Source organism: Perca flavescens, chromosome 10 (assembly GCF_004354835.1).
Source record: "Perca flavescens isolate YP-PL-M2 chromosome 10, PFLA_1.0, whole genome shotgun sequence".
NCBI lineage: Eukaryota > Metazoa > Chordata > Actinopteri > Perciformes > Percidae > Perca > Perca flavescens.
Window position 1 is genome coordinate 11,127,660 of NC_041340.1, and position 25,488 is coordinate 11,153,147.

The window sequence follows — 25,488 nt, forward strand, 5'->3', positions numbered from 1 at the left end:
ATAAGCATAGCATTTAGGACCCCGAAACAAACTCCGTTATATAATCTTCGTTAGGAGCCACAGACTTGAGCGCTATTTAGTTCATCCGTTAAATCACCAAGATAAGGCCCTAGAGGGGGGATCCACTCGCCGTCTCTGCTTGTGAACAAAATGCTGTCAGTATCCACATATAAAATACGTTCCTGCAGTTTATCCAACAAATCATATAGCTCCATGCGAGCGTAGGCGGTGGTCATGGCTCCTATAAAAACATTCACATCTTTTACTCTGGATGCTTCACCATCTGTGTATCTCCACTGGACAATCGCTACTTCTGGTGAGATGAATGAGAACTGGCGAACATCAAAAGTGTCGCAGAACATGAGCTGTGTGAAGCGGGATGGTTCTGTTATGAGCTCAGCAGTAGTCATATTATTTCGCATGGCGAATTTTCCCCAAAGACTATTCAGAAGCAGTTTATTTGTATGCCTGACAGCTTTGTTAAAACATATCTTGGCCGGATCAAGACGAATGCCTTCATGTGCATAATAGTCATCTATGTACTTTTGTTTTTCGCCTTCCGCCTTGATATGTCCAGGGTATCCTGAAGCTTCCTGCTTACGTTTAAGAAATGTTTTAACATAGGCTTTAAAAAGCTGATCAGTTTTTTCTGGGAAATGCCAAACTTCAGCAATGGAAACAATCTTGTACCCTTTTCTACGGCTTTCTGTAATTCAAACGTCACCCAAACGCCAGACAACCACCGTTCTTGATCGTTATGTGTGCAAGGTGTTGTTTGATTCATCTGAACAGCACACGCTGCACATAGGGGGAACATCAGTTTACCGTTACAGTGGTAGGGCAACACAGGGTGATACAGGCCTCTGGGGGGTGCTACTGTACATTTCACAATGCCAAAGTATGCGTTTATGTCATCAAAATCCTTGTGTATTATTTGGGGGTGTCCTATTGGATAATCTCTTTTGGACTGAACAGTTGGGTACAAACTTGTGAAATCATAGTATCTGATCTTTTCATCATTTTCTACCTTGTGGTACAGCTTCATTGCATTTGTGCGGCCTCCAAAGAGGGATTCTCGTGGATTGAGACGCCCTGGTTTTTCATATGTTAACATGAACTCCTTAACGTCAGGGTTAGTGTCCACAGCCTGTCTCCAATCACATTCCCACATCACCACAACTTTCAGCTGATGCTTATTTTTTAGAACAGCCACTCTGTTATGGAACTCCGAGCGCAGCTCACCCTGTGTTTTTTTTTTTTTGTTTTTGGCGAGAGGATTGACTTCACCTGGCGATAGCACTTATCACAGCCGTGAAAGAAGCAGCCATTAAATTCATAACACGTGTGTGTGTCTTCACAATAGCCATCTACAAAGAACTGACCGAATGACTTTTCACCTCTGTTCAGAGCATGTTGTATGTCAAGGCCCTCTCTGTCTGCAACATACTCAAGCCACTGTATTGAAACATCAGAACATGTCTTGTTTTGCCTAATGTAGGCACCTTCGTATGTCAGAGCAACAGTGTCTTTGGGAAGGAACAGCGTTTTAAATACACCCATACACGAGGAAGCCAATGTAGCGTATGTAAACGGGTCTAGGCCTGTGCACTCGTGGAAGGCCTCTCTGTATATTTTGCATGCTTTAATCAAAACCGTTACATCGTTAACACAATAGCTGTGCATCTCTTTTCGAAAGTCAAAAGGGGTGTCGCGGACCGTATCGTACCACTCCATGAACGTTTTCTTAGAGGTGTCACTCATAGCATCATAACCATATAGAGCTGGTGCAGGATACGGTCCAATATAATTCTCATTCTCTCGCTTGTTAAATTCATGGGGGAAGAATCCTTTGAGGAGATCTGAGAACCCCATTGCTGCCGGAGTTTTAGACAGAGCCATAGGGATAAAACTGAACGAATCGATCCAACGCTGATTGAAAGTAGAATCGATCATCAGAAGCACCCTTGAACCGCGCAAGATAGTAATAGTTGGACAAAGTTTCTGACTCACCAGATACTCTAAAACTATATAACTGTCAAAACCTGAAGCATTGTGTGCTATAAAAGTATAGCCTTTGTATTTCTCCTGTCTGTAGTTCTGAATGAATGATGCGACGCAATTTGTTGTTTCGTAGCAGTTTTTTTGCCCGTCCATATCCATAATGCATACAAAATTAGCTTCATGACGCCCACATTGATAACGTGTTTCGAAATCGTAAAAGAGATACTTATCACTACTTTCTTTGCGTTCTACGGGTTGTATATAGCAAGAGTGCGTAGTAGCACCTAAAGGCTCTCTACAATGTAGGCATTTAGGTTTTTTACAGCTGTGTGGATTTTTCGACACACAATATGTTGCGTGACAGGACTCGCAATATTTGTTTGTATTGCACGGTATAAGCCCGTGTTTCCCATCGGGTTTTTTATGGTTTTCAAAACACTGTTGCGATTTGCATATCGTCTACAGTCTCTGCATTTAATGGTCTTGTCAGGTATACAAGCAGTGTAACACACATTACAATCCCAACTACAACGGTGCCCCAGAGGGTTCTGGTAGGTCTTGTAACACCCCGCAAAACGTAAGACGCCCAAAAAAAAAAGCCGTTTTATTTACGATGAGATAATAATGCTCGTTATGCAAATACAACCACGCTGTTTTCACATCGGGTTTGTCGTATGCGTTTTGAAGATTGTGGGTTTTTACAGCCAGCTACATGATGGAATATCACAATTTTCATTTTCAAATGTTTCTGAAATCTGTCAACATCAGAGAACGAAACTTTATGTGTGTAGTCAAAACCCAAATCACTATGCAGCTGCTTGGCATAATTCATCTTCTCATCATGCGACAATCTGCTGTTTACATAATGTGCCAGGCAGAGAGAAAAGCAGAGATTGTCGTTACCAGCGTTATTCTTGGGATTATACAAAGCATTACCTTTTTCTGACAATATTTGATCAGAACCAATGCTTCCTAGTTTTCGACGTCCCCCACCATTCCCTCCCGACATATTGCGCGCTATTGTCACAATTAATTCTAAAGAGTCTTCGGTCAGTGAATTATCGTTACTCTGCATCGCCTGTGCTACTTGCTCCAGAAATGTGTCTGTGTTATAGCCATCGCTTGAATTCAACATTGTTTGGATAGGGACATCTACGGCGGGACCCCTTAACTCAACATTTAAAACACTGTCCTGTGTTGCATTACCCAACGCCCTCTCTATTAAACCTGTTAGGGTGCTATACACCCTTTCAGGAACACTACCAATATCCGTCAAATCAATATTTCGCAAGTCAACATCTTGACGAAATTCAGCAGCATTAAAAAGGGGTATCTGTCTGGATGCTATTTCAGATGTTACCTTAGAAACCCGCCCCGCACCACACTGCACACTACCCTGAGGATTTTCTGAGGGTGATGGAGGGGGTCTATAAGCGCTTGTGGACGGTTGGGGACCAGTCTGCTCATCTGTACAAGATCGTTTTGAGGGCTGAACACTCGGAAAACATGATGGTCTCTTATTACTCTGATCTATGCCTGTGGGGTCTGTATTTGATGATTGTGTAGAGTCTGTATTGGCCTGTGTATTGCTGGAATATACGCTTGAAGGACCATTATGTGACAACCGCGCAGGAGCAGGTCTATCTGATGTGTGTGTTTTCTCACTGTTGCTTTCACTAGGTCTAGCGCGAGGCATAGATCGGGCCCATGCTTGAATATTTTTGCATGCATTGCACACAATCGTGCAAAATCCTGAGGATTGTTTACTGCTCTTGTGTAATCGTCCTTGCACGGCCATTCTAGTTCCTCATCAATACGAGCATCACACCCCTAGGGGTTCAGATTTTTTTGTTTTTTTGGGTGGGGATGACATTTTTTTTTTTTTTATTTATTTTTTTTATTTTGCACAAACTATAGACTGTTTTAACACTTTTTACTGCGGGGTCATATTCATTGTGTTTTTAAGGCATACTATCATAGGATCAAGCATTGAATTGAGAGAGCTGACATGAGAGGCAATAGCTGTGCCAAAGCCTGTGACCATATCAACCAAATGCGTGTTAGCTCTGGCCTGAATGGCTAGCGCAGTTCCAAAGTCTGTGACCAAACCGGTCAATTGTGTGTTAGCTGTTTGCAAGACATCTAATTTATTCATAAGACCATTGTTTTGTTTTCGTAATTCGGCTAATTCTGATTGTATTTGTTTATAAGGGTCAGCGACTGCAGGTTGTTGAGGGATGTGTTAACGCAATACTCAAAAAACTCTGCACTCTGAAGTAATGTTAACTGCTCAGGACCTCCTAGTGCCCCACCTTGTTCAAACCGATTGTTAGTAATATAATTAGGTACTGCTTGCTTATCAAGGAATGGAACGTTAACCTCTAATACATTTACAGGAGTGGTTATGGCGGTATTAGCGCTGTTACACTTTTTATCTGCCACAGTTATAACAGAGGTGTGTGGTATACAGCTGACATAATCGGTGCCTTCCTCGGTGCTATAGATACAGTTAAAGAGGTATTCACCTACATTATATTCAGGGGCCTCCTGCAAAGCAGCCTGACACGGTTGGTGGGGTGTAAGCTGTGTTGCTGTTAGTCCAGTGTCTTCAGACTCTTCTCCCGTAGCTCCCCGATTTGTCTGACGTGATGTAGGGACGGGTGCTGTTAGCTCTGTGTCTTCAGACCCTTCGCCTGTAGCTTCACGATTTGTTTGGCGTGATGTAGGGGCTGTCGCTGTTAGTCCGGTGTCTTCGGATACTTCGCCTACTTCTATGGCATGGATTGTCTAGAGGTATAACAAAATATTTTTGGTTAAATAAAGACACACACAAGCACACACACACACACACACAAGCACACACAAGCACACACACAACACACACACACACACACACACCTCATCAGATGTCTTTTGTTCCCTCTCAATGGTGACACTTGGTGGCTGGTAGGGCGTTGGTGTACTAGACGACGACCAATGCAAGGACTCTTCAGGTGCCTTTTGTAAAGGGGAATCCTTTTGTTCCCTCTCAATGGAGACACTTGGTGGCTGGTAGGGCGTTGGTGTACTAGACGACGACCGATGCAAGGACTCCAAGTCTTTGCTTGCCGTTAGCTGCTAAAACAAAGGAAAAAGCCTTTTTAACAATATATACATTTTATTTAAAAATCTTTTATAACACAATGTAAATATATTCTGCTAGCTACAAATGCGTTTCTCACCTCTGCAGTGGTGTTAGGAACACCCGATACAGTGTCTGGGTAAGGCGTGTCTGGAACAAAGGAATGGCTTCTTCTTTTGGGCGGGAAACAGACCGTGTATGGCTTCACAGGCTGAAATCAGCATTAGATTAGAAAATAATTTTTTTTTTTTTAAATACAACACGCTATTTTACTGTTTTCCTTTTAAACTCACATCAATAGATCTCTTCCTAGATCTCTTCTTAGGCTTGTGTGGACATACGTATCTGCTCCACGGGGGTGACTGTGTGAAATCGTCCTCAGGCGTCAAATACAATGTAACTAAGTCTTCCGTCGCCTTTAGTTGCTAAAACAAAGGAAAAAAGCCTTTTTAAAAATATATACATTTTATTTAAAAAGCTTTTACAACACTATGTAAATATATTCTGTTAGCTACAAAAGGTTTTCTCACCTCAGCTGATGTGTTACTATCATAAGATACAGTGGCCGGGTAAGACGAGACCGGAACAAAGGAAGGGGTGCTACTTTTGGGCGGGAGACCGGTCGTGTATGGCTTCACAGGCTGGAATTAGCATTAGATTAGAAAAAAATCTTTTTTTTTTTTTTTTAAATACAACACGCTATTTTACTGCTTTCCTTTTAAACTCACCTCAATAAATTGCTTCTTAGGCTTACGATGGCGAACGTTAGGCGTAGCAGCTTTCACAGAGAGGGGCATAGAAGCACATGGTCTTTCAACAGGATTGATTTCAGCCACATGGGAGAGCGAGTAGCCCTCGCCCTTGCGGATCCTTTGTTCAGGGGCTGATTGTCTAGACAAAGAATATATATATATATATATATATTAGATGGCTACAAACACAGTGATAAATTAAACAGTAATAAATATTACATACTGAAAGAGATAAATAAACCGTAAATACCTGTTTGCTGTGTTCTTATTCCTTATTAGAGTGGCCTTTGGTTTAATGTTCTGGCGTGTTGGGGTCTGTAGGATTGGGCTACACGGAGCTTTTTTAAAAACAAAAACAAAATGAATGAAAACACAGTACTAAATCAATTAATGCTGTAGTGTATAATATATTTATAAGTTTTTACCTTGTGGTTTAATAGTTTAGGTCAACTAACACAGCCACGTTATCCCAGCTCTTTGCACGATCACCTAATGATGCAAACTACATTATAACACACACAAAAAAAACGTTTTTAAGTCACAAATGTCTGAATGAATTAAATACCTTACAATAAGCTTTTTTTTTTTTTTTTTTTAAATATACTCACCAAATGCAGCCATTGCTGTAGAACCGAATCCTCTTTCTTCAGAGGACTTTGTTGAGAAAACGAGGGAAAGTTTTAGCTAGCCACGTAGCTACAAAATGCAGGTAAAAAAGTGAGCAGACCCCGTCTTGAAACAAGGGGTTTTAAACACCACAAACCAAACCCCTTTATGACGATTTAACACTCACAACAAAAGACCCCACATTTACAAGCTAGCTACTGGTCTAACACGACTTTTCTTTTTTTTTTTTTTTTTGTCATGTGGTACAACCCACCAGCATTACGAACACACGATCAAAGTTTTAGCTAATTCATGAATGACTGAATGAATTAAATAGCTTTGAACATTCTTAAACACAAGCTTTACTTACCACTTGTAGGTAGCGATGAAAAAACTAATCTGCGTTGCTTGCACCAAGAAGAATTAAAAAGTGAAACTCCAGAGGGCTTTTTGATGTGGAAAAAACGTGGAAACAAGCTAGTTACCAGACTAGCTAAAAAAAACATCTAAAAAAAAGAGCTAAATAGCAGTAAACAAAAGGCTAAAGAGGGCACTGCTGAGAAACGATCCCTAGCTGTTTTTCACCAAAACATAAGACAAACTCCAGATGGCCTTTTTTGTTGCGGAAAACGCAACGTGGTAAAAAGGGTGCTACAGGCACTATGAAATCTGTGAGAATCCGCCTCCGCTCAAGTGCACCAGACCCCTGTAGTGGTGAAGCGGCCGCCCGCACTACATACGTCACCACGTTCGCGAGATGCGCTCCCATATTCGACCACTAGATGGCTATAGAGGGTGTGCCGACATTCGACCGCTGCGTCATCACATCCGCTAGATGCGCACACAGCATCGACGACGGGTATGCGCTCCCATATTCGGGCGCTAGATGGCACTCGCGGTGTGCCGACATTCGACCGCGACGTCATCACATCCGCTAGATGCGGCGCAGTTTCGACGATTAGATGCACTACCATATTCGGCCACTAGATGGCGCCCGCGAGTACCAGCAACGATTAGATGCAATACCACATTCGGCCACTAGATGGCGTCCCGCGGTGTGACGACGTTCGACAGCGGCGTCATTACGTTCGCGGTATGCGCCGCAACAACCGGCGATTAGATGCACTACCATATTCGGCCACTAGATGGCGCCCGCGAGTACCAGCAACGATTAGATGCAATACCACATTCGGCCACTAGATGGCGATCGCGAGTACCAACGGGCACCCGCGACGTTACATACTGCGCTCATATGACCAGATTACAGGGTGGGTTTGCGGCGTGCGTGTGATGACGTCACACATGCACGCGCAAACCCGCCACTCTTATACTACTGGCGACGCACGTCTCTCAGCCCCCGACTCATTTCCTGGTTCTCCTTCTCCTTATACAACATGAAATCAAGGAGAGGGGTAACTTTTCCTGCTCCACATTTCCCATTTCCCACCGTGGTCAGAAAGAACAAGGGAGACACTTTGTTTCTCTTGCTATGACTCTAGAGTCACTACTCACTCTGAAGCTACCGGTAATCACCGTCCTCCCCCCCCCCCCACACACACACACACACACACACACACACACACGCCGGCTCGACGCACACACCAGCACACCAGTATGAACATCAGACCACTTACGTAGCCTACGGTGAAAGCGCCGAACTTCCTGTCGAAAGCATACTTTTTGTTTGTGTTTAATCCAGGGTCTGACTTTTAATAATATTACAAATTTTAATAATTGTGTTTTTCTTCTGAAAACATCATTGTCTGCCTATTGCCATTGACTGATACACTGCCCTCTGGTGGACAGAACATCTACAACTTAAGTTTGATAAAAAAATATAGGTCTTACTGAAGGCATTTAATGGTCAAAATATTATTAATAAATATTTTAATATATTCAAATATTAATATTAATAAACAAACAAACTTCGAATATGATTTTTGGGCAAAAGTCAAAGTCCTAGCCCGGGTTCGACTCCGACCTGTGGCCCTTTGCTGCATGTCATTATATATATATATATATATATATATATATATATATTTTTTTTTAAATAAGCATGATTACATTAAATACATTTTAGGAAAAATCTGGATACTCACAGGATTTTATAGCCTGGTTGGCACCAGACCCTTCTCAGTTGTAACTGAAAGGTTCATTGACAGTTCAAAGGGGCGTCACCAACGGACGCCGCTCAAATGCCTTTGGGCGCATTGGATAGTCCAACCAATCAGACCAACGATCCGGGTGACGCTGCGTTTCGGTAGCACTCATGTTGAATGTAAACAAAAAGCTGCTCGCCATCGCTGCGCTATCGTCGTCACGTAAAGCCCGCCTCAATGGTTGTGATTAGTGTAAAGCCCGCCAGCGGTTGCGATTGGTGCCTTGATTTTGGGGACATTGGAAATGGGTTTGAATGGGCTCTTCGCCAGATTGACTTGCAGAGCAAATCTCAAATTTGCCGGAAGTTCGTCAGGGTTTACCCAGGCTAAGGATTTTAGTCTATTTCATGGAAATTGTAAGCTTTGGTAATTCCATTTTCAACTCCTGCCTTCCTTTTTTCTTTAGTACACATAAACAAAATTTGCAAGCTCTAATCATTTCATCCAGGCTGGCAGAGTTACTGCAATGGACATATTGTTGATATAAGACAGAGGGTAAAGTTGCACAGGGGTGGGAGTGCATCTTCATAATACATGTGTGTGGCATAACATGTTATATATTCTTCTTGGATGATCCGTTTTGTTACTACGTGAATAACAGTCCCTTGTGAATACGCTGACCCCCAGGCTTATTTTAGTCAACAGATTACTTGATTGATCGGTGTCCCTATTAATGTTCACTCCCAACCGTCAAGCCTCTTGCTAGTGTTCCATCATCAAATACAAGGTAACACCTGAAAATGCCTATACGTGAAACCCCTGATGGTTTTACAATTCAGGTACATGAGAACATGACAGAATAACAACCTCCAATCCACCGATAGCATAAGTGGAAAAACATAGTGATCCACCATCACCATCTCTGTCTGTGTCTGTTTCCTATACAGAGATCCTTCCATCCTGTCAGACAGACATGATGCTAAACTTCCATATAAGAGATGTACTATATAATTAGTCAGTTCAATTATGGAATGTAAATCTCTGTGTAGAGTTTGAGTGTGTAACTCATTGCTAGCTTTGCTGTTTAGCGCCACAAACCTCTGCGTTATAGTTTTGTTCTGACCTTGATCTTAATAATTAGCCTCAATTCTCAAACCAGCATTGAATCAAATTGTAGAGTCAACCTCCAGCCAAAGCCTCTCTGTACAGTACATACAAATCGTTTTACCACATCATGTTCAGGAGAAGCAGTGCCAACAGTTTACTCCTACTGTAGTCCTTCGATTACATAATCCGAATTGATAGGAAAAAAAACACAGAAACTACACAGAAAATGTTGTTAAACTATTAAAATTGCGTGTGTAACTTGTTCTGAGATTTGGATTTGTTCTGGTCTGTGTACTGCCATATGTAGGCCTGTTTAAACCTAAACCTTTGCAGGTGCGCGGGGCACCTGTCATGGGCAGCTCCCTCACTCTGACATCTCTCCATTAGTGCATGTATAGGTCGTGGTATGTGTATGTAATGTGTGTAATAACTAACAACAAAGTGAAAAAATTTAATTTCCCCTTGGAGGATCAATAAAGTATGTCTTATTCTTTAACAGCCTTTTATTCTACTAGTTATGTTTTGTTGCCAGTAAATTATAGGATAAGGAGGATAAGTGTTATACACTGAACAAAATTATAAATGCAACACTGTTGTTTTTGCCCCCATTTTTCATGAGTAAAAAAAAAAAAACAGTCAGTATCTGGTGTTATGTTTAGGGTTCATTGCTCTCTCTCTCTCTCTCTCTCTCTCTCTCTCTCTCTCTCTCTCTCTCTCTCGTCGTAACCGACTTGAATGGGCAAATGCTCACATTTGATGGCCATTGGACAGTTTGGCGAGGTCAGTGACTCGAGTCTGTTCCGTGCCGCCGTCCGTCTGAGGGGCTGTCGGCCTTTATTTTGGCCGACCTGACATGTTCAGTCGCCGGCAGGGCAGTCGGGACTCACCCGGAAATGGCGAGCGGAATGAGCGCAACTAGAGTCCCTCAAAATCTGGCAAAAATCTTTTAAACTGACCTTTGTTGAGCTGAAATGATGAAATGCATGGCTGCATGGCCTATTTCTCGCTTAAAATGTTTTCAGAAACATGTTTCAGTGAACTATTTTAGTACAATATGAGATCGTATTCTGAACAAGCCGCCATGACAGTCTGGCTTTTGAATTTCAACTGTCTCGAGCAAGAGAGAAAAAAAGCGTTAACGTGGAACCCTATCACACTTTCCTTTATCCCCCTATTGGACTAACTTTGTGGATACTACTGTGTGCGTGCATGAATAAGTAAGTCTGATGACGATGTTATGTAGGATTTATGAATGTGCGTTAGCAACAGTAGGCTAATTCACGAGGGTGTTATTTAATGTGTGAGCTAATACTGCGCATCTGTTCATGTGCAGAGTTATGTTTCTGTTTATTGAATGCGTTATTCAGTGCTAATACAACCGATAATGTAGTTTAAACTCAGTAATGTTATATTAGGTTATTACTGTCGCTCTGTTAAAGGCAAACGTTCCACTTTCCTGTCGTTAAGCAGATCACGGACATCTGATTGAGTCTAGCTAGACTTTACGGCACTGTAGTTAAGTGAAAGTAGGTCAAGTTGTTATTTACTGCCCCTACTAGCGCCAGCATTTAATACTGTCTATTTACAGAGGGCATTTAAATGTATGTCAGATTGATTATATGTTAAACGTTGTGTTAAACGTGTTAAACGTCATGATGGACGATATCATCGTCCATCACGACGTTTTACTGTAAACATCGTCAACTGCCAATTTAGGGGACATCGCCCAACCCTAAGGCCAATAGCTTTACTCTTTATTGTGGTTATGTAAGTGTTATTACCATTATTTATGGGTGTTTGGGGTTTGTTTTGACACTGAAGCACAGATGTACTGGTGTACATCCAGTGGTGAAATTTATGGGCCTAGTCTGTCACTGTCTGACAGTGTTTTGGTTCAGGAGGAGTGTCTGTCTGTCTGGGCACAGTTGTTTTCAACGGAGAGGTGAGATGTTGAGTAGGACTCAATGTGTTTCTGATTATGTTGCAACCTGTCCGGCAGATAGACTCCACTCATACCCAACTGGTTGCATGTTTGATTCCCCAACAAACACAAGTCTGCATTTAAAACACTGTGCATGCAGTGGTAGGTGCTCAAGATTAGAGTGAGAGGTCAGTACATACACTTTAAATTGATTGCTGACAGCTTAAAATGTTGGCAATAAAACAACGTAGTCTTGCCGTTTTGTTTACTTCAAAATGCATCTAATGTTAGTTTCAATGTATACTATGGTATTTGAAAATAGTAATAGTGGTATTTTCATTGTAATCAAGAGGGAAACAATGGGAATGTTAAGTATATTGTTTGCTGAAAGAAACAAATACCAAATAAAAAGATGAAGATGTGTGCAAGATTCCCATAAGTGTCTTAATGCCAATACTTCTGATTTCTGTTGCGCTAACAGCCATCTAACAGCCATCAACACTGCAGCCCAAGCAGGACAGGTTTTCAGTTTTAAAAAAAAAGCTAATTTGGTACGGAACATTTCTTTTAAAAAAAGCCTCAATGAAGTGCAGCCACCGTTTTGTGGCAGGAGGCGAAATAACAGAATTTAATAAATTCAGCATTTAGAGGTTAGATTCTCACTCCATTCATTCACTTCATTACTTCATTAGCCAGTTATATCAAAGTAAAATCTGGGGAAGTTCTACATTTTCTGTCAAAACCACCTGGAAGCTTTCCAGTGTAAACACAGTCTGACTATGGACCTGTTCCATCAGACCATTTGGGAATAAAATGTCTCGGTTGCTTAGGGACTGGAAACTTCTGTTGATTTTTCTTCTTAACTCTGTCCAGGATGTGAATTGGTGACTTTCCAGCCACAAGCCTGATGCTTTAATTTCCAGACTTCTGGGTTTCAAGCACTCTATAGAATCAGTGATAGGCTTAGCCAAACCCCTAACTGACTCTGTAGTGTAACATCTGTGGTTTCACATCGATCAACTTAACTCTGCCCTGTTGGCCATAGTCAATAGCAGAAGACTGTGTTCATGCTGGAAAGCTCCCAGGGTGTACAGAGTAACAGTATAAAACAGGTTGTTTCTGAAAAAGATGCAGGCATGTTTCTGACATTTTTCAGGGAAAATAGCGGTTAAAATAAGTACTATTTTGGAGTAATATCAAATGGTGTTTTGCTTCAGTAATTCAAAATATTTTTGATTGGAACAGCCATTGTGCAATGTTTTTCAGTCAAAATATCTGTGTGGCAGAGAATCAGAAATCCAGTCCTGGTACTATTGCTTTTGAGAAATGTTGATATGCTGCTTATCACACTTGTATATTTTAACAGTGTCAATAACGTCCAATCCAAAATGTTTTGATTTACTCCTAAGAGCTCAGCAGCATCACACCTTGCTAACTGTCCCCTCTTCCGAGTTTTGCAAGGGCTAATTTAAAACAGCATGCTTTGACGACAGCTTTCCACAACCACCATCAGCTTTAAATTGTATGAACAACTGGCTAACAAGATGAAAAAGCCAGACTTCATTTAATTGGGACTTTACATTGGATGCTTTCTTTTAAAACAGAAAATTACAATGTGTCAATACCGCAGCCTCGGGCCTTAATGCTTAACTGTTACTCCCACTTCCTCGCTCATTTGGATCTCCCTGTCGCTCCATCCAGACATGTCAACAGAACACACATGGAGAAAACAGAAACAGGCTTTATCGCTGTTTTCTTCTCCCGTGGAATTACGTTGTGGAACTTTTGCAACCTCACAAAATTGGACCACACCGTGTTGTTGCTGGAGTACTGTGCATATTTCAAGTCAAAACTTTGAAGAGTGAAACCTGCAATGAAGCATAAGACTACTGTGCTGGAAAACTGATCTTTCATTTCATGTTTTTTTCCCTTTTTTTGTTTGCAAAAGGGGCCCTGTAAATCATGTCCTTTATACCTCCGGCCGGGGGTTCACCGCCTCACCGCAGAGTGGGAGGAGAGCATGATGGGAAAAACATGATGGGATCTCACTTTAGCAGGTCAGAGAGAAGAGAAAGGGCAAAAGAGAATGAGAGGCTGTGAAAGAGGTAGGAGGAGCGTTCTACCCTGGATAAGAGAGAAAGACAGAACCAGTAGGGGGTAAGATATTGAAATATCGTCAGACAGAGAAAAATAAATATAGACAGAAGAATATGAAGACATAAAACCAAAGTAACAGCAATAAAATTTCAAAACATTTTAGGCAATCAACAAGGTTGAGACCCAGTTCCATACATGACATAAAAACAGACTATAAACTAATGAAAAAAATATAAATCCAGAATAGTAATGACAGGCCTCTTCACTTACTAGCATAGAGAAAGAAAAGCGAAAGGCTGCAGTGATTTGCAAGCCTTTGTAATGAAAAACATACTGTACTTTACTTTACTGTGACAATTATATGCTTTTGCTCCTCCTGGAAATTTAACTGACTACCACTGGCTAACTCAGTGAATCAATGGCAACATTATACATTATACTTCCTTTCTAAATCCCCCAAAGCATAATGGGAAGTGTGTGTGTGTGTGTGTGTGTGTGTGTGTGTGTGTGTGTGTGTGTCTCTCTCTCTATTTGAAAACCCTTGCTGTAGATTAACTTTAATTTATTTATATTGCCAACAATCACAATGTCAAAATGGGGCCACATTAGCAATAGTAAATGACCCAGCTGAAGCTATCTAAGAAGGCAAAGAAAAACTTCAAAAGCCTTTCTGCTACAGTAGCCTATTTTCCCAAAGTGAAATCTGACAAAGGTTATGGCCACTCAAAACTAAACAACAGTCTCCACCATTAGATCTTGCACCTCTCTCCTCCACATGACCCCTCACTGCCATTTGGAGTTGCCCATGTGCAAATCTGCTTTGTGCAGCTTATAAAAGCCTTTCTAGTAAAACTGAACAATGCAATCCAGGTGCCAACTGCTCAGCAAATCCCAATGAAAGACACAGGAATGACTGAAGGGGAGCGAGAACAGCAGCCTCAGCAACTGTGATATCCTAAAGTTGAATTTATATGTGTTGTGTATTAATACTCTGCGGTCACCTAATACCCTGGACCAGAGCTGTTCATCCATAATTCTCAGATATAAACTGCTTTGGTCTTGATATTTAATATTGGCTTGTCTGACAGTGGTAGGTTTTGATTTATGATGGCACAAACATTCAACAAAGTCAGTTACAATACCAGCAGTCTGCTTCTGTGGAGTTAAACAGTGGGACTCAGATAGTGTATCATTACAGGGTTGAGGCAGGTCAGACAGTTTGTGATTGAATTTGTGTACAACCAACATTAAAAAAGGCCAATATTGGCGCCCAGATGGCTCAGTTGGTAGAGCGGGTGGCCATGTGTAGAGGTTTACACCTCGACGCAGAGGACCCGGGTTCAATTCTGACCTGCGGCCCTTTGCTGCATGTCATTCCCCCTCTCTCTCCCCTTTCACTTCTTCAGCTGTCCTATCACTAAAAGCCTAAAATGCCCAAAAAAATAATCTTAAAAAAAAAGGCCAATATTACAGTCCTTCACATGGGTGAAGTCAAGTAGGTAGTATGTTTGAAGTGGAAGTACAAAATATTCATTCTACATTAAACAAAGAAGCACAACATCCACCACAGAAAAGTTATACTAGCATCAACATGAGTAAAGCTCCAGCCAAAAACCAGGGTGAGCCATGTGCTGCACAGATATAAAATATCACCATCGGCCTGGTTTTTGCTCTGACCTGCAGCTTCCATCAGAAGGGACACACACACACAATTTATTCAGAAATGTGCAAATGAATGTACATGCACACAGATTGCACACAAATTATTCCCGGAAATCAGGGGTGATTATTGCTCTAACAAGGCCCCGGGGACAGGGGAGGTTGCTAAGACTGGGGTAGAATGTGTGTGTGTGTGTGTGTGTGTGTGTGTGTGTGTGTGTGTGTGTGTGTGTGTGTGTGTGTGTGTGTTTGTGTATGAAGTAAGAAAGACAGGGGAGAGTAACTGATTCATAATGAATGACATGTGACTAATGTGTTCTCTGTTTTGTTTACTGTGTTTGAGAAATGTATGCATACATGCATGCATGTGTGTGTGCAGTGTTTACTCTACTGTATGTTGATTTGGAAGTGGCGGCATTAGTCTACTTAGCTAATAATCGCTGTTAATATGAGATAACTCCGGTTTATATCGCATTATGTGTGTGCTCTGAGTGTTTATATGTTAAAGTTAACTTTTATAATATAGTGTAGGAGGTTATTGTGAAGTGAATCTCAGTTTCTGTGCTCTGTAGGCTATGTGCATTTAACCACCTTGTGATGTATTCAACTCTCCATGTCTGTAGCCTACTTGTAACATTAAAGAGCTACAGCTAATATCACTGTAAGTTTATAGCTGCTGCTTTTAGTTCACTTAGTAACTATATTAACCACTGTTGATTCCTATAACATTCGTAATTATTAATATAGCTCCTTTATCATTGACATCATTATACTGGAGCTTAAATTGATATTCTTTGTGTATTTATCTTTGTTTCTTGTAGACCACAAACACCAACACAAACAACAGCAGCTCTGTTAACCAGGGGTCCATTCCAGGAAGGAGGTTTAACAAACTCTGAGTCTAACCCTGATCTCTGAGTTGATCTACCCTGAGATGGGAAACTCTGAGTTTTTGGTTCCAGAACAGCTGATTTGAGTTGATTCAATCAACTCGAAGTAGGTTGACTCAGAGCTAAGTGGATGCACCACCACAATAAAAAGGCAGCATGAATGGAGCCATGACGCTACAATTCACCACGGTAACAACCACAAACAAACTGGTCGGCGGAAATACTCATGCGCACAAACAGCAAGTTTGAACAAATATTTAGTTAAAAAATGTCATATATATGTCATATTTAATCACAGGTAACCTATAATATTACTGGTGAAAACTGGAATGGTATTACACCTTTTCATTTGAGGTGCAAACCTGCGGGCGAAAAAGCTACTACTAATCCCATTCTGAGCCTGCAGCACCATGATCATTAACAGAAATATAATTTATAATCATCTAATTCTTTTTAATGGCTCTCACTGGTTTGTGTCCAGTGAACACTACAAAAACGTTTAAAAATGCCTCAGAGCAAGGCACACTTTTCTGACGGCTCTGCATACAGTGGCTTTACTAATATGCTCCGCATCACCAATGTTGTAAAGAAAACTGCCGTTTGCAAAAAAAAAACATAATGCGACACAAAGAATCTGCTGGGATGTAAGAGCATGTCCACGATGGTTGATGTTAGTGATATGAGGACGGATAAGGTATCTACATATCTGATGGACTGTGAAGAAAATACCTCTCAAGCTGGTTATCTGGAAATGAAAATACATCTAGTCGGGACTCAATATCATCTCCCGACGTGAACTCTCTTTGAAGTAATACAGCTTCTTCATCAACGGGATCGTCGACAAAAGGACATGCAATGTTTGAGAAAAAAAATGTTTTATAATCTGCCTAACATAAACCAATACATTTTTTTATTCATGCAGATAAACTGCACTAAAAAGCGCCTGATACAGACTGAATGAATGAATGAGGAAACGGAAGAGCGCTGTGTCAGAGGGAGGAGACTGAGAGAAACTCAAGGTTTCTTGAAGAAAACCTGCTCCCGACCAGGTTTGGTTCACAAGCTCAGTTACCATAGTAACTGACTCTGAGGTTAAGTTACCTCTCTTTCTGAAACAGAAAACCCAGAGTTTCCCTCATCTCAGGGTTAACAAACTCAGAGTTTTCACTAAACCTGCTTTCTGAAACACACCCCAGACATACTCTCCTCTGGAGCCTGATTCTTTGACCGGAGTCAAGTCTGCCACCTCAACCAGTTAAATTGAAGGAGGTCAAATCCCTCCGTTTCAATCCCCCCCCCACCAGAGAAGGTTTGAAAATCGTGACCTGTACATGAATCAATAAATCAAAATAACGTGACTATTTCAACGCACACGTGGGCAATGATGGAGACACCTGGAGAGGCGTGATTGGGAGGAACGGCCTCCCTGATCTAAACCAGAGTGGTTGTTTGTTGTTGGACTTCTGTGCTAGTCATGGATTGTCTATAACGAACACCATGTTCGAACATAGGGATGCTCATAAGTGTACCTGGTACCAGAGCACCCTAGGCCGAAGGTCAATGATCGATTTCATAATCGTTTCATCTGATCTGAGGCCGTATGTTTTGGACACTCGGGTGAAGAGAGGGGCAGAGCTGTCAACCGATCACCATCTGGTGGTGAGTTGGGTCAGAGGGTGGGGAAGACTCTGGACAGACCTGGTAAGCCCAAGCGTGTAGTGCGGGTAAACTGGGAACGTCTGGAGGAGGCCCCTGTCCAACAGACTTTCAACTCACACCTCCGGGCGGAGCTTTTCGTGCATCCCTGTGGAGGCTGGGGGCATTGAACCCGAGTGGACAATGTTCAAAGTTTCCATTGCTGAAGCTGCGGCGAGGAGCTGTGGTCTTAGGATCTTAGGTGCCTCAAGGGGCGGTAACCCACGAACACCGTGGTGGACACCAGTGGTCAGGGAAGCCGTCCGACTGAAGAAGGAGTCCTTCCGGGATATGTTATCTCGGAGGACTCCGGAGGCAGTTGCAGGGTACCGAAGGGCCCGAAGGGCTGCAGCCTCTGCCGTGAAAGAGGCAAAGCAGCGGGTGTGGGAGAAGTTTGGAGAAGACATGGAGAAGGACTTTCGGTCGGCACCAAAGTGTTTCTGGAAAACTGTTCGCCACCTCAGGAGGGGGGGAAGCGGGGAACCATCCAAGCTGTGTACAGTAAGGATGGGACACTGTTGACCTCCACTGAGGAGGTAATAGGGCGGTGGAGGGAGCACTTTGAGGAACTCCTGAATCCGACTAATACGCCCTCTATGTTAGAGGCAGAGCTGGAGGATAACGGGGATTGTCGTCGATTTCCCAGGCGGAAGTCACTGATGTAGTCAAACAACTACACAGTGGCAAAGCCCCGGGATTGATGAGATCCGTCCAGAAATGCTCAAGGCTCTGGGTGTGGAGGGGTTGTCCTGGTTGACACGCCTCTTCAACATTGCGTGGAAGTCTGGGGACGGTGCCAAAGGAGTGGCAGACTGGGGTGGTGGTTCCTCTTTTAAAAAGGGGGGGACCAGAGGGTGTGTGCCAATTATAGGGGTATCACACTTCTCAGCCTCCCTGGTAAAGTCTACTCCAAGGTGCTGGAAAGGAGGGTTCGGCCGATAGTCGAACCTCGGGTTGAGGAGGAACAATGCGGATTCCGTCCTGGTCGTGGAACAACGGACCAGCTCTTCACTCTCGCAAGGATCCTGGAGGGAGCCTGGGAGTATGCCCAACCGGTCTACATGTGTTTTGTGGATTTGGAGAAGGCGTATGACCGGGTCCCCCGGGAGATACTGTGGGAGGTGCTGCGGGAGTATGGGGTGAGGGGGTCTCTACTCAGGGCCATCCAATCTCTGTATGACCAAAGTGAGAGCTGTGTCCGGGTTCTCGGTAGTAAGTCGGACTCGTTTCAGGTGAGGGTTGGCCTCCGCCAGGGCTGCGCTTTGTCACCAATCCTGTTTGTAATATTTATGGACAGGATATCGAGGCGTAGTCGGGGTGGGAGGGGTTGCAGTTTGGTGGGCTGGGGATCTCATCGCTGCTCTTTGCAGATGATGTGGTCCTGATGGCATCATCGGCCTGCGACCTTCAGCACTCACTGGATCGGTTCGCAACCGAGTGTGAAGCGGTTGGGATGAGGATCAGCACCTCTAAATCGGAGGCCATGGTTCTCAGCAGGAAACCGATGGAATGCCTTCTCCAGGTAGGGAATGAGTCCTTACCCCAAGTGAAGGAGTTCAAGTACCTTGGGGTTTTGTTCGCGAGTGAGGGGACAATGGAGCGGGAGATTGGTCGGAGAATCGGGCGCAGCGGGTGCGGTATTGCATTCAATCTATCGCACCGTTGTGACGAAAAGAGAGCTGAGCCAGAAGGCAAAGCTCTCGATCTACCGGTCAGTTTTCGTTCCTACCCTCACCTATGGTCATGAAGGCTGGGTCATGACCGAAAAAGAACGAGATCCAGGGTACAAGCGGCCGAAATGGGTTTCCTCAGGAGGGTGGCTGGCGTCTCCCTTAGAGATAGGGTGAGAAGCTCAGTCATCCGTGAGGAGCTCGGAGAGAGCCGCTGCTCCTTTGCGTCGAAAGGAGCCAGTTGAGGTGGTTCGGGCATCTGGTAAGGATGCCCCCTGGGCGCCTCCCTAGGGAGGTGTTCCAGGCACGTCCAGCTGGGAGGAGGCCTCGGGGAAGACCCAGGACTAGGTGGAGGGATTATATCTCCAACCTGGCCTGGGAACGCCTCGGGATCCCCCAGTCGGAGCTGGTTAATGTTGCTCGGGAAAGGGAAGTTTGGGGTCCCCTGCTGGAGCTGCTCCCCCCGCGACCCGACACCGGATAAGCGGACGAAGATGGATGGATGGATGGATGGACTATTTCATGACCTGGCGTGAGACCGGGCTGGTGTGTGTGTGTGTGTGTTTGAAAGCACATGACTCAACCTCTCTTTGTGTCCATATTTGTGTCTGTTTATCAGTATTTCCAGATCCAATGTGGTCAGCGCTAAACCTCTCTTAAACGAAGCCAGAGCCAAAACAATGAACTCACATTCTGTCACCGTAGCAACGCCGGCCATTACCCCAACAACAACAACAACACACTCTGCTGTTTTGTTTACAGGCTTTCCGGTCCATTGGGTTGATATATGGTGACCCCTTGGTGGACTTCAGTATGGAGTTATATTACTGCCATTAGTCAAGAGCGCATAATTTCAATTTGAGAGCATTTCTCACTGATATTACGTTCAGATTTCTTGCTCTCACACTCAAATAGTCACTCTCATGCTTAGATTTGCTATGCTTGTGCTGAAACTTTCTGCTTAGACTCAGATATGTTGTTGTTTGGACAGATTTCCTGCTCTCAGCTTTGAACCTTCTCCTCGCACTCAGGCTGATTCTGCTCGCTTGCAAATTTTCTGCTCTCGGATCTTTCCTTTTGTGTTATAACCCTGCCAAAAGTCAACAACCAATAGAATGCCAGCTGTAGTGTTGACCAATGAAATGATCCCTGCCCCGTTGAGGGTGCGTTCACTTTACGTTAGAACGTCTGTTGAGGGCGGCTGCACTGTAACGGATAACTGTAACCAAGTTTATATATCCCCGCGCCGTTCATTGCTTTATTATAAGTATATACATATACACATAGTCCGTCATATGTTGTTCAATCTAGCTATACAATAAAGAAAATCTATTTGTTTATGGACATCAAGCTAGGCTATATGCTAGCGCCATAAGTTAGCTAGCTAGCTAAGTGCTTAAGTTATGTTACTCACCCTCGTAGTTGTGGACATAACTTCATATGTCCCAATTCAAAGCTTTCTCCCGTTTCCTGATGGTGCAGGTGAAAGTGCGTCGACCATTCTGTGCACATTGTTGACATATACTTATAATAAAGCAATGAACGGCGCGGGGATATATAAACTTGGTTACAGTTATCGGTTACAGTTCAGCCGCCCTCAACAGACGTTCTAACGTAAAGTCAACACTACAGCTGGCATTCTATTGGTTGTTGACTTTTGGCAGGGTTGTAACACAAAAAAATCCAAGCGCGCAGGAGAGATCCGAGATCAGAAAATTTGCAAGCAAGCAGAATCAGCCTGAGTGCGAGGAGAAGGTTCAAAGCTGAGAGCAGGAAATCTGTCCAAACAACAACATATCTGAGTCTAAGCAGAAAGTTTGAGCACAAGCAGAGCAAATGACTATTTGAGTGTGAGAGCAAGAAATCTGAACGTAATATCAGTGAGAAATGCTCTCAAATTGAAATAATGCGCTCTTGACTAATGGCAGTAATATAACTCCATACTTCAGCATCTTGACATTCACCCGGTCACCGAAATCAATATGTTCAGCTTTTCTTCCAGTTTCTTTTAGAAAGTTCAATGATGTTACTTAGCTTGTAAACCAGTTTTTGGATATAAAAAGGATTGAATCTGTTTCACAGCCTTTATTTATATGAAACACCGGAGAAGTTAGTGGGTGCAGCCAATGGCAAGTTTTTTACTGGCTGATTCAAGTTTTGAATTTGAATGTAAGAAACACCACGCGCAGCACTCTACAAAACCAACACAGACTTTCATTCTGCAACAGGTCATGTCCAATTCAGACACTTTGATCAATTCACATTGGCTCTGAACCTTCTAGTGCCTTAACAGTGTCAAGATTAACTGTTAAATGCAGATCACTCAGGACACTAACTTTACAATTGTTCACTTGATTAGACAATAACACTGATTCGATCTGATGAAGGCACAATATATGGTCCAAATGTAAACTAAATCTCAAATCATCACCAAAATTGAAAACACGACTGGAAGCTGCTCCCCAAACTCACAGAGCTTTTAATAAACTGACTAAATTTAGACAGATTTGTTTGCATCAGAAATGTTTCGAAAGAAAGAAGTAAGCAGAATGTAATAACACACAGGTCCCACACACGTGGATTAACTGGGAGCAGCAAACGCGCCTTTAGTATCTGCTAACAGTATTATACTAAGGGCACTACACTACTATTCAACAGAATAATTTCTTCTTCTTTCTTCTTCCTTTCTGCCCCATTCAAAAATTCAAATTAGAAAGTTAGACTTATCAGTAACCTTGTGACAAATAGTATCAAGAATGGGGTTTGATTGGGATCTTATCTTTATTTTACTGTAAATTCAAATATATCTAACTATCTAGCTTGGGATTATAACATTATGGCATCATTGCTTAAAGGGATAGTTCCAAATTTTTTAAGTGGAGTTGTATGAGGTACTTATCCATACCTACAGTAAATGGCGACCGGCACGCCCCCAGTTTGGAGAAGCAGGCAGGAGTACAGACACGGAAGTTAAGCAATGTACTGCTGTAAATAGGAGCAGCTGCAAAACTTATTTTAGCCACCTAAAAAAAGGCCCACCCAATAAAAAACATTAGTTTAAGTGTACACTATATGTAGAATATTTTTCACCACTTTACCTTGCCGTCAAACAGCCCTGTTTAAGTTTACATGTGGGGAACTGAAGCCATTAATACACTGACTATGTATGGATAAGTATCTAATGCTACCCTACTTCAACAAATCCATACTATCCCTTTAGTTTGTGTGTGTGTCTTACTGTGTACATGATAGCTAACTGTCTCATGTTTAAATAATATACTGTATACATAGATATTTAGTAAATTCTATATTTATCTTTTTAAATTAAATGTGAATTGACCATGTATGTTTCAGAAATTGGTTACAGGTGTGCTAGTTAAGTCAGTTTTGTCCCTTGGTAACCAAATTACAACAACGTGATGATAGTGTATAATTTCCAAAAGGTCTCAGATGAACACACCCATTATACTGAACTTCAGACTCTTGTTGCTATCCTTAAGAGATTTATTCTATCCACACGCCATCGTTATTACCACTGAAATATATGGGGTGCTGACACTACTCCCAGTTTTCCACCACAATATGTACATCCTCAACTCCCACTGCAGTTTCAGCAGGCACGTGCCAGACTCGCCTCTTTGGCCCAAGGCTCTCGTGGTGCTTCTTGACTTATATTCTCTTAGACTCTCCTCTCCCCAAGTTATTACAGCTTCCTTTCAAACAACATAAGACACAAACACACCATCATCTTGTACCGATTCCATTTTGTTTTTAAATCAAGACCTTAGTCTTTAAGTGCTGAAAATATAAAGCAAAAATAGGCCATCCTTTACATATAAAAACAGAAGAGGCAATAATGCAATAACACAAGTTGAGACCATGGACAGTATATGTTTGTGAGAGTCACATCTGTCTCTGCATCAACAACAATTCCCAAAACACTAAAACTGTACTGTACAGTAAGTGTGACTTCAACATTCACTCACATTCAGGCAGCAAGATATCAAATAGTTTTATATTTTAGACGAAAGAAAGCCATAGAAAAGACACAAGATAAAATAAATATACACTTGCAATAAACGTACAGATGAAGTCTGTGTGATACGGCCGAAAGCTTGATCTGGCCATTAGCTGTTTTCAAGGTCAAGAATGAACTGTGAAGATCTTTTAAGCCAACATTTAAGCCAACATGGCAGAAAAGTCCTAAAAGTGCTCAGAATAATGGAGTTGATGAACAAGTTCAAACATTCATCACAACTGAGAAAACTTGTGTGAGTGTAACTGGACCTTGGAGCGTTTTGTCTACTGGCAGGTCTACCCATGTATACGTCATCAAGATACATACTACTACTAATACTACTACTACTCATGATAACTTGATGATGTTGATTCCTGTGGGGCAATTCAAGGGTTGGCAATGCGTGGTCTGTTGCAACAGAGCAACAGACCAGGACATGGTTGGGATTCAGGGGTTTGATCCAGGACACTGCAACAGTGTGGATATCTGCAGACACAGGAATATAAAGGATGGTTTTTCTAGTGAATATGGCACCCTGCTGCCTTCTGCAGTGATCATGCAACGTGCTAAGGCGTACACTATGTACATGATGTACGTACCTGTAAATCCACCTCATGAATTAAGCCAGCAGTAAAACACCCAATTCCGCAATATTGCTCATGCTGCTTCCTTCTTATGTTTTTTCTCTACTACCCTCGATGAAACTGAATACAGAACAGCACTGCTCACTGTGCAAGAGTTATGAAGGCGGTGATGAGTTAACCTTCCCCTTTTCAAATGCCAGTGACAAAAGCAGACTGGATTCTGAAGTATAAACAATAAATCCTGGAAATTGAGAGAGGTTGATTAAGGGCAACTGGTCTGTGTGTGTGTGTGTGTGTGGGGTGGGTGGGTGTAGGTGTGTTAGTTTGTGTGAGCATATGGAAATTATTAGATGTGGGCTGATTCAGCATGCTGGTACATATTTGTGTTTGCACGTGAGTGTGTGGAAAGCTGTCAGCCACCTCCAGTTTCAGTATGTCAAGCACCACACCCTCAACCTACACACACAAAATGCTTAAGTATCACAATTTAAAGTAAATTGAATACATCACTGATTTGGTCCTGTAAGAATCCAAGTTCATTAGTAATATACACACCTAAAATGACTTAAAAAACATTTTGAAGGTTTGAGATTTGTTAAACCCTGACCCTATGCCATCAAATACATTGTCTCTTTATATCTTAAAGCTTATTATTACTTTAATATTTTGTTAAATGATGCCTCAACTCGACTTTATGAGTCCCTGAAAAACACATCAAATGAGTTATGTAAATTGACTGTGACACAGGCAATATAACTTCCTACATGAGTTAAAAAGCAGTACTGGAATTGGATCTAGCAGCTCAGCTGCAATTCAAAAACCTGACCAAGAGATAGAAATACATTATTAGCCTCATAAGTCATATTTGTAAAAATAGAGGTCTACAGTATCACACTGTGAAATTACACTCTACCCACTAAGCTGCACAGGACCCCTGGCAGTGCATCTAGAACTGCTGAATACATTAGCCAGTTAATAGGCTAAACCTAAAGAGTAGGAGAGAGAGGAGGAGTGGAGGAGGGAGAGCCAAAGTCAAAGGGCATGAGGGAGACAGGAAGGTCACTGACAAGCAGTTCGAAAGTTTTGATAGAAAAGTGAAGAAAGTTGAAGAGTGGAGTGGAGCAAGAGGAGGAAGGAGGGGGAGGAAAAGGGAGAAAGGAGGGGACGAAAAGGGAGAAAGGAGGGAAAGAGGGAGAGGAGAGAGAGGGGTGAACCTCCTGGAAGACATAAATAGGCAAAGAAGACTTAGAGGTTCGCAGTCACTCTCC

General features: G+C 42.4%; 1 protein-coding gene and 1 long non-coding RNA gene across 2 annotated transcripts; both read right to left on the bottom strand.

The window, feature by feature from the left end:
- Window positions 1-4,185: 4,185 nt before the first annotated feature.
- LOC114563348 (uncharacterized) lies at window positions 4,186-5,675 on the bottom strand. The gene is made up of 5 exons (XM_028590201.1): window positions 5,670-5,675; window positions 5,416-5,547; window positions 5,223-5,333; window positions 4,900-5,118; window positions 4,186-4,788 (listed from the first exon to the last, which is right to left on the bottom strand). The coding sequence occupies exons 1-5, from the start codon at window positions 5,673-5,675 to the stop codon at window positions 4,186-4,188; spliced, it is 1,071 nt and encodes a 356-aa protein (XP_028446002.1).
- Window positions 5,676-5,686: 11 nt separating this feature from the next.
- On the bottom strand, window positions 5,687-6,317 carry LOC114562544 (uncharacterized). Its single transcript, XR_003693509.1, has 4 exons — window positions 6,300-6,317; window positions 6,125-6,212; window positions 5,851-6,013; window positions 5,687-5,763 (listed from the first exon to the last, which is right to left on the bottom strand). It is a non-coding gene; the product is annotated as an uncharacterized LOC114562544 (long non-coding RNA).
- Between the last annotated feature and the right edge of the window lie 19,171 nt (window positions 6,318-25,488).

Excerpts from the sequence above, each read along its gene's own strand:
- LOC114563348 (XM_028590201.1), bottom strand. Across the intron at positions 5,334-5,415 it reads CTAGGAAGAGATCTATTGAT|CCTGTGAAGCCATACACGGT; the intron begins GTGAGTTTAAAA and ends TGCTGATTTCAG. Across the intron at positions 4,789-4,899 it reads AACAAAAGACATCTGATGAG|ACAATCCATGCCATAGAAGT; the intron begins GTGTGTGTGTGT and ends TTATACCTCTAG.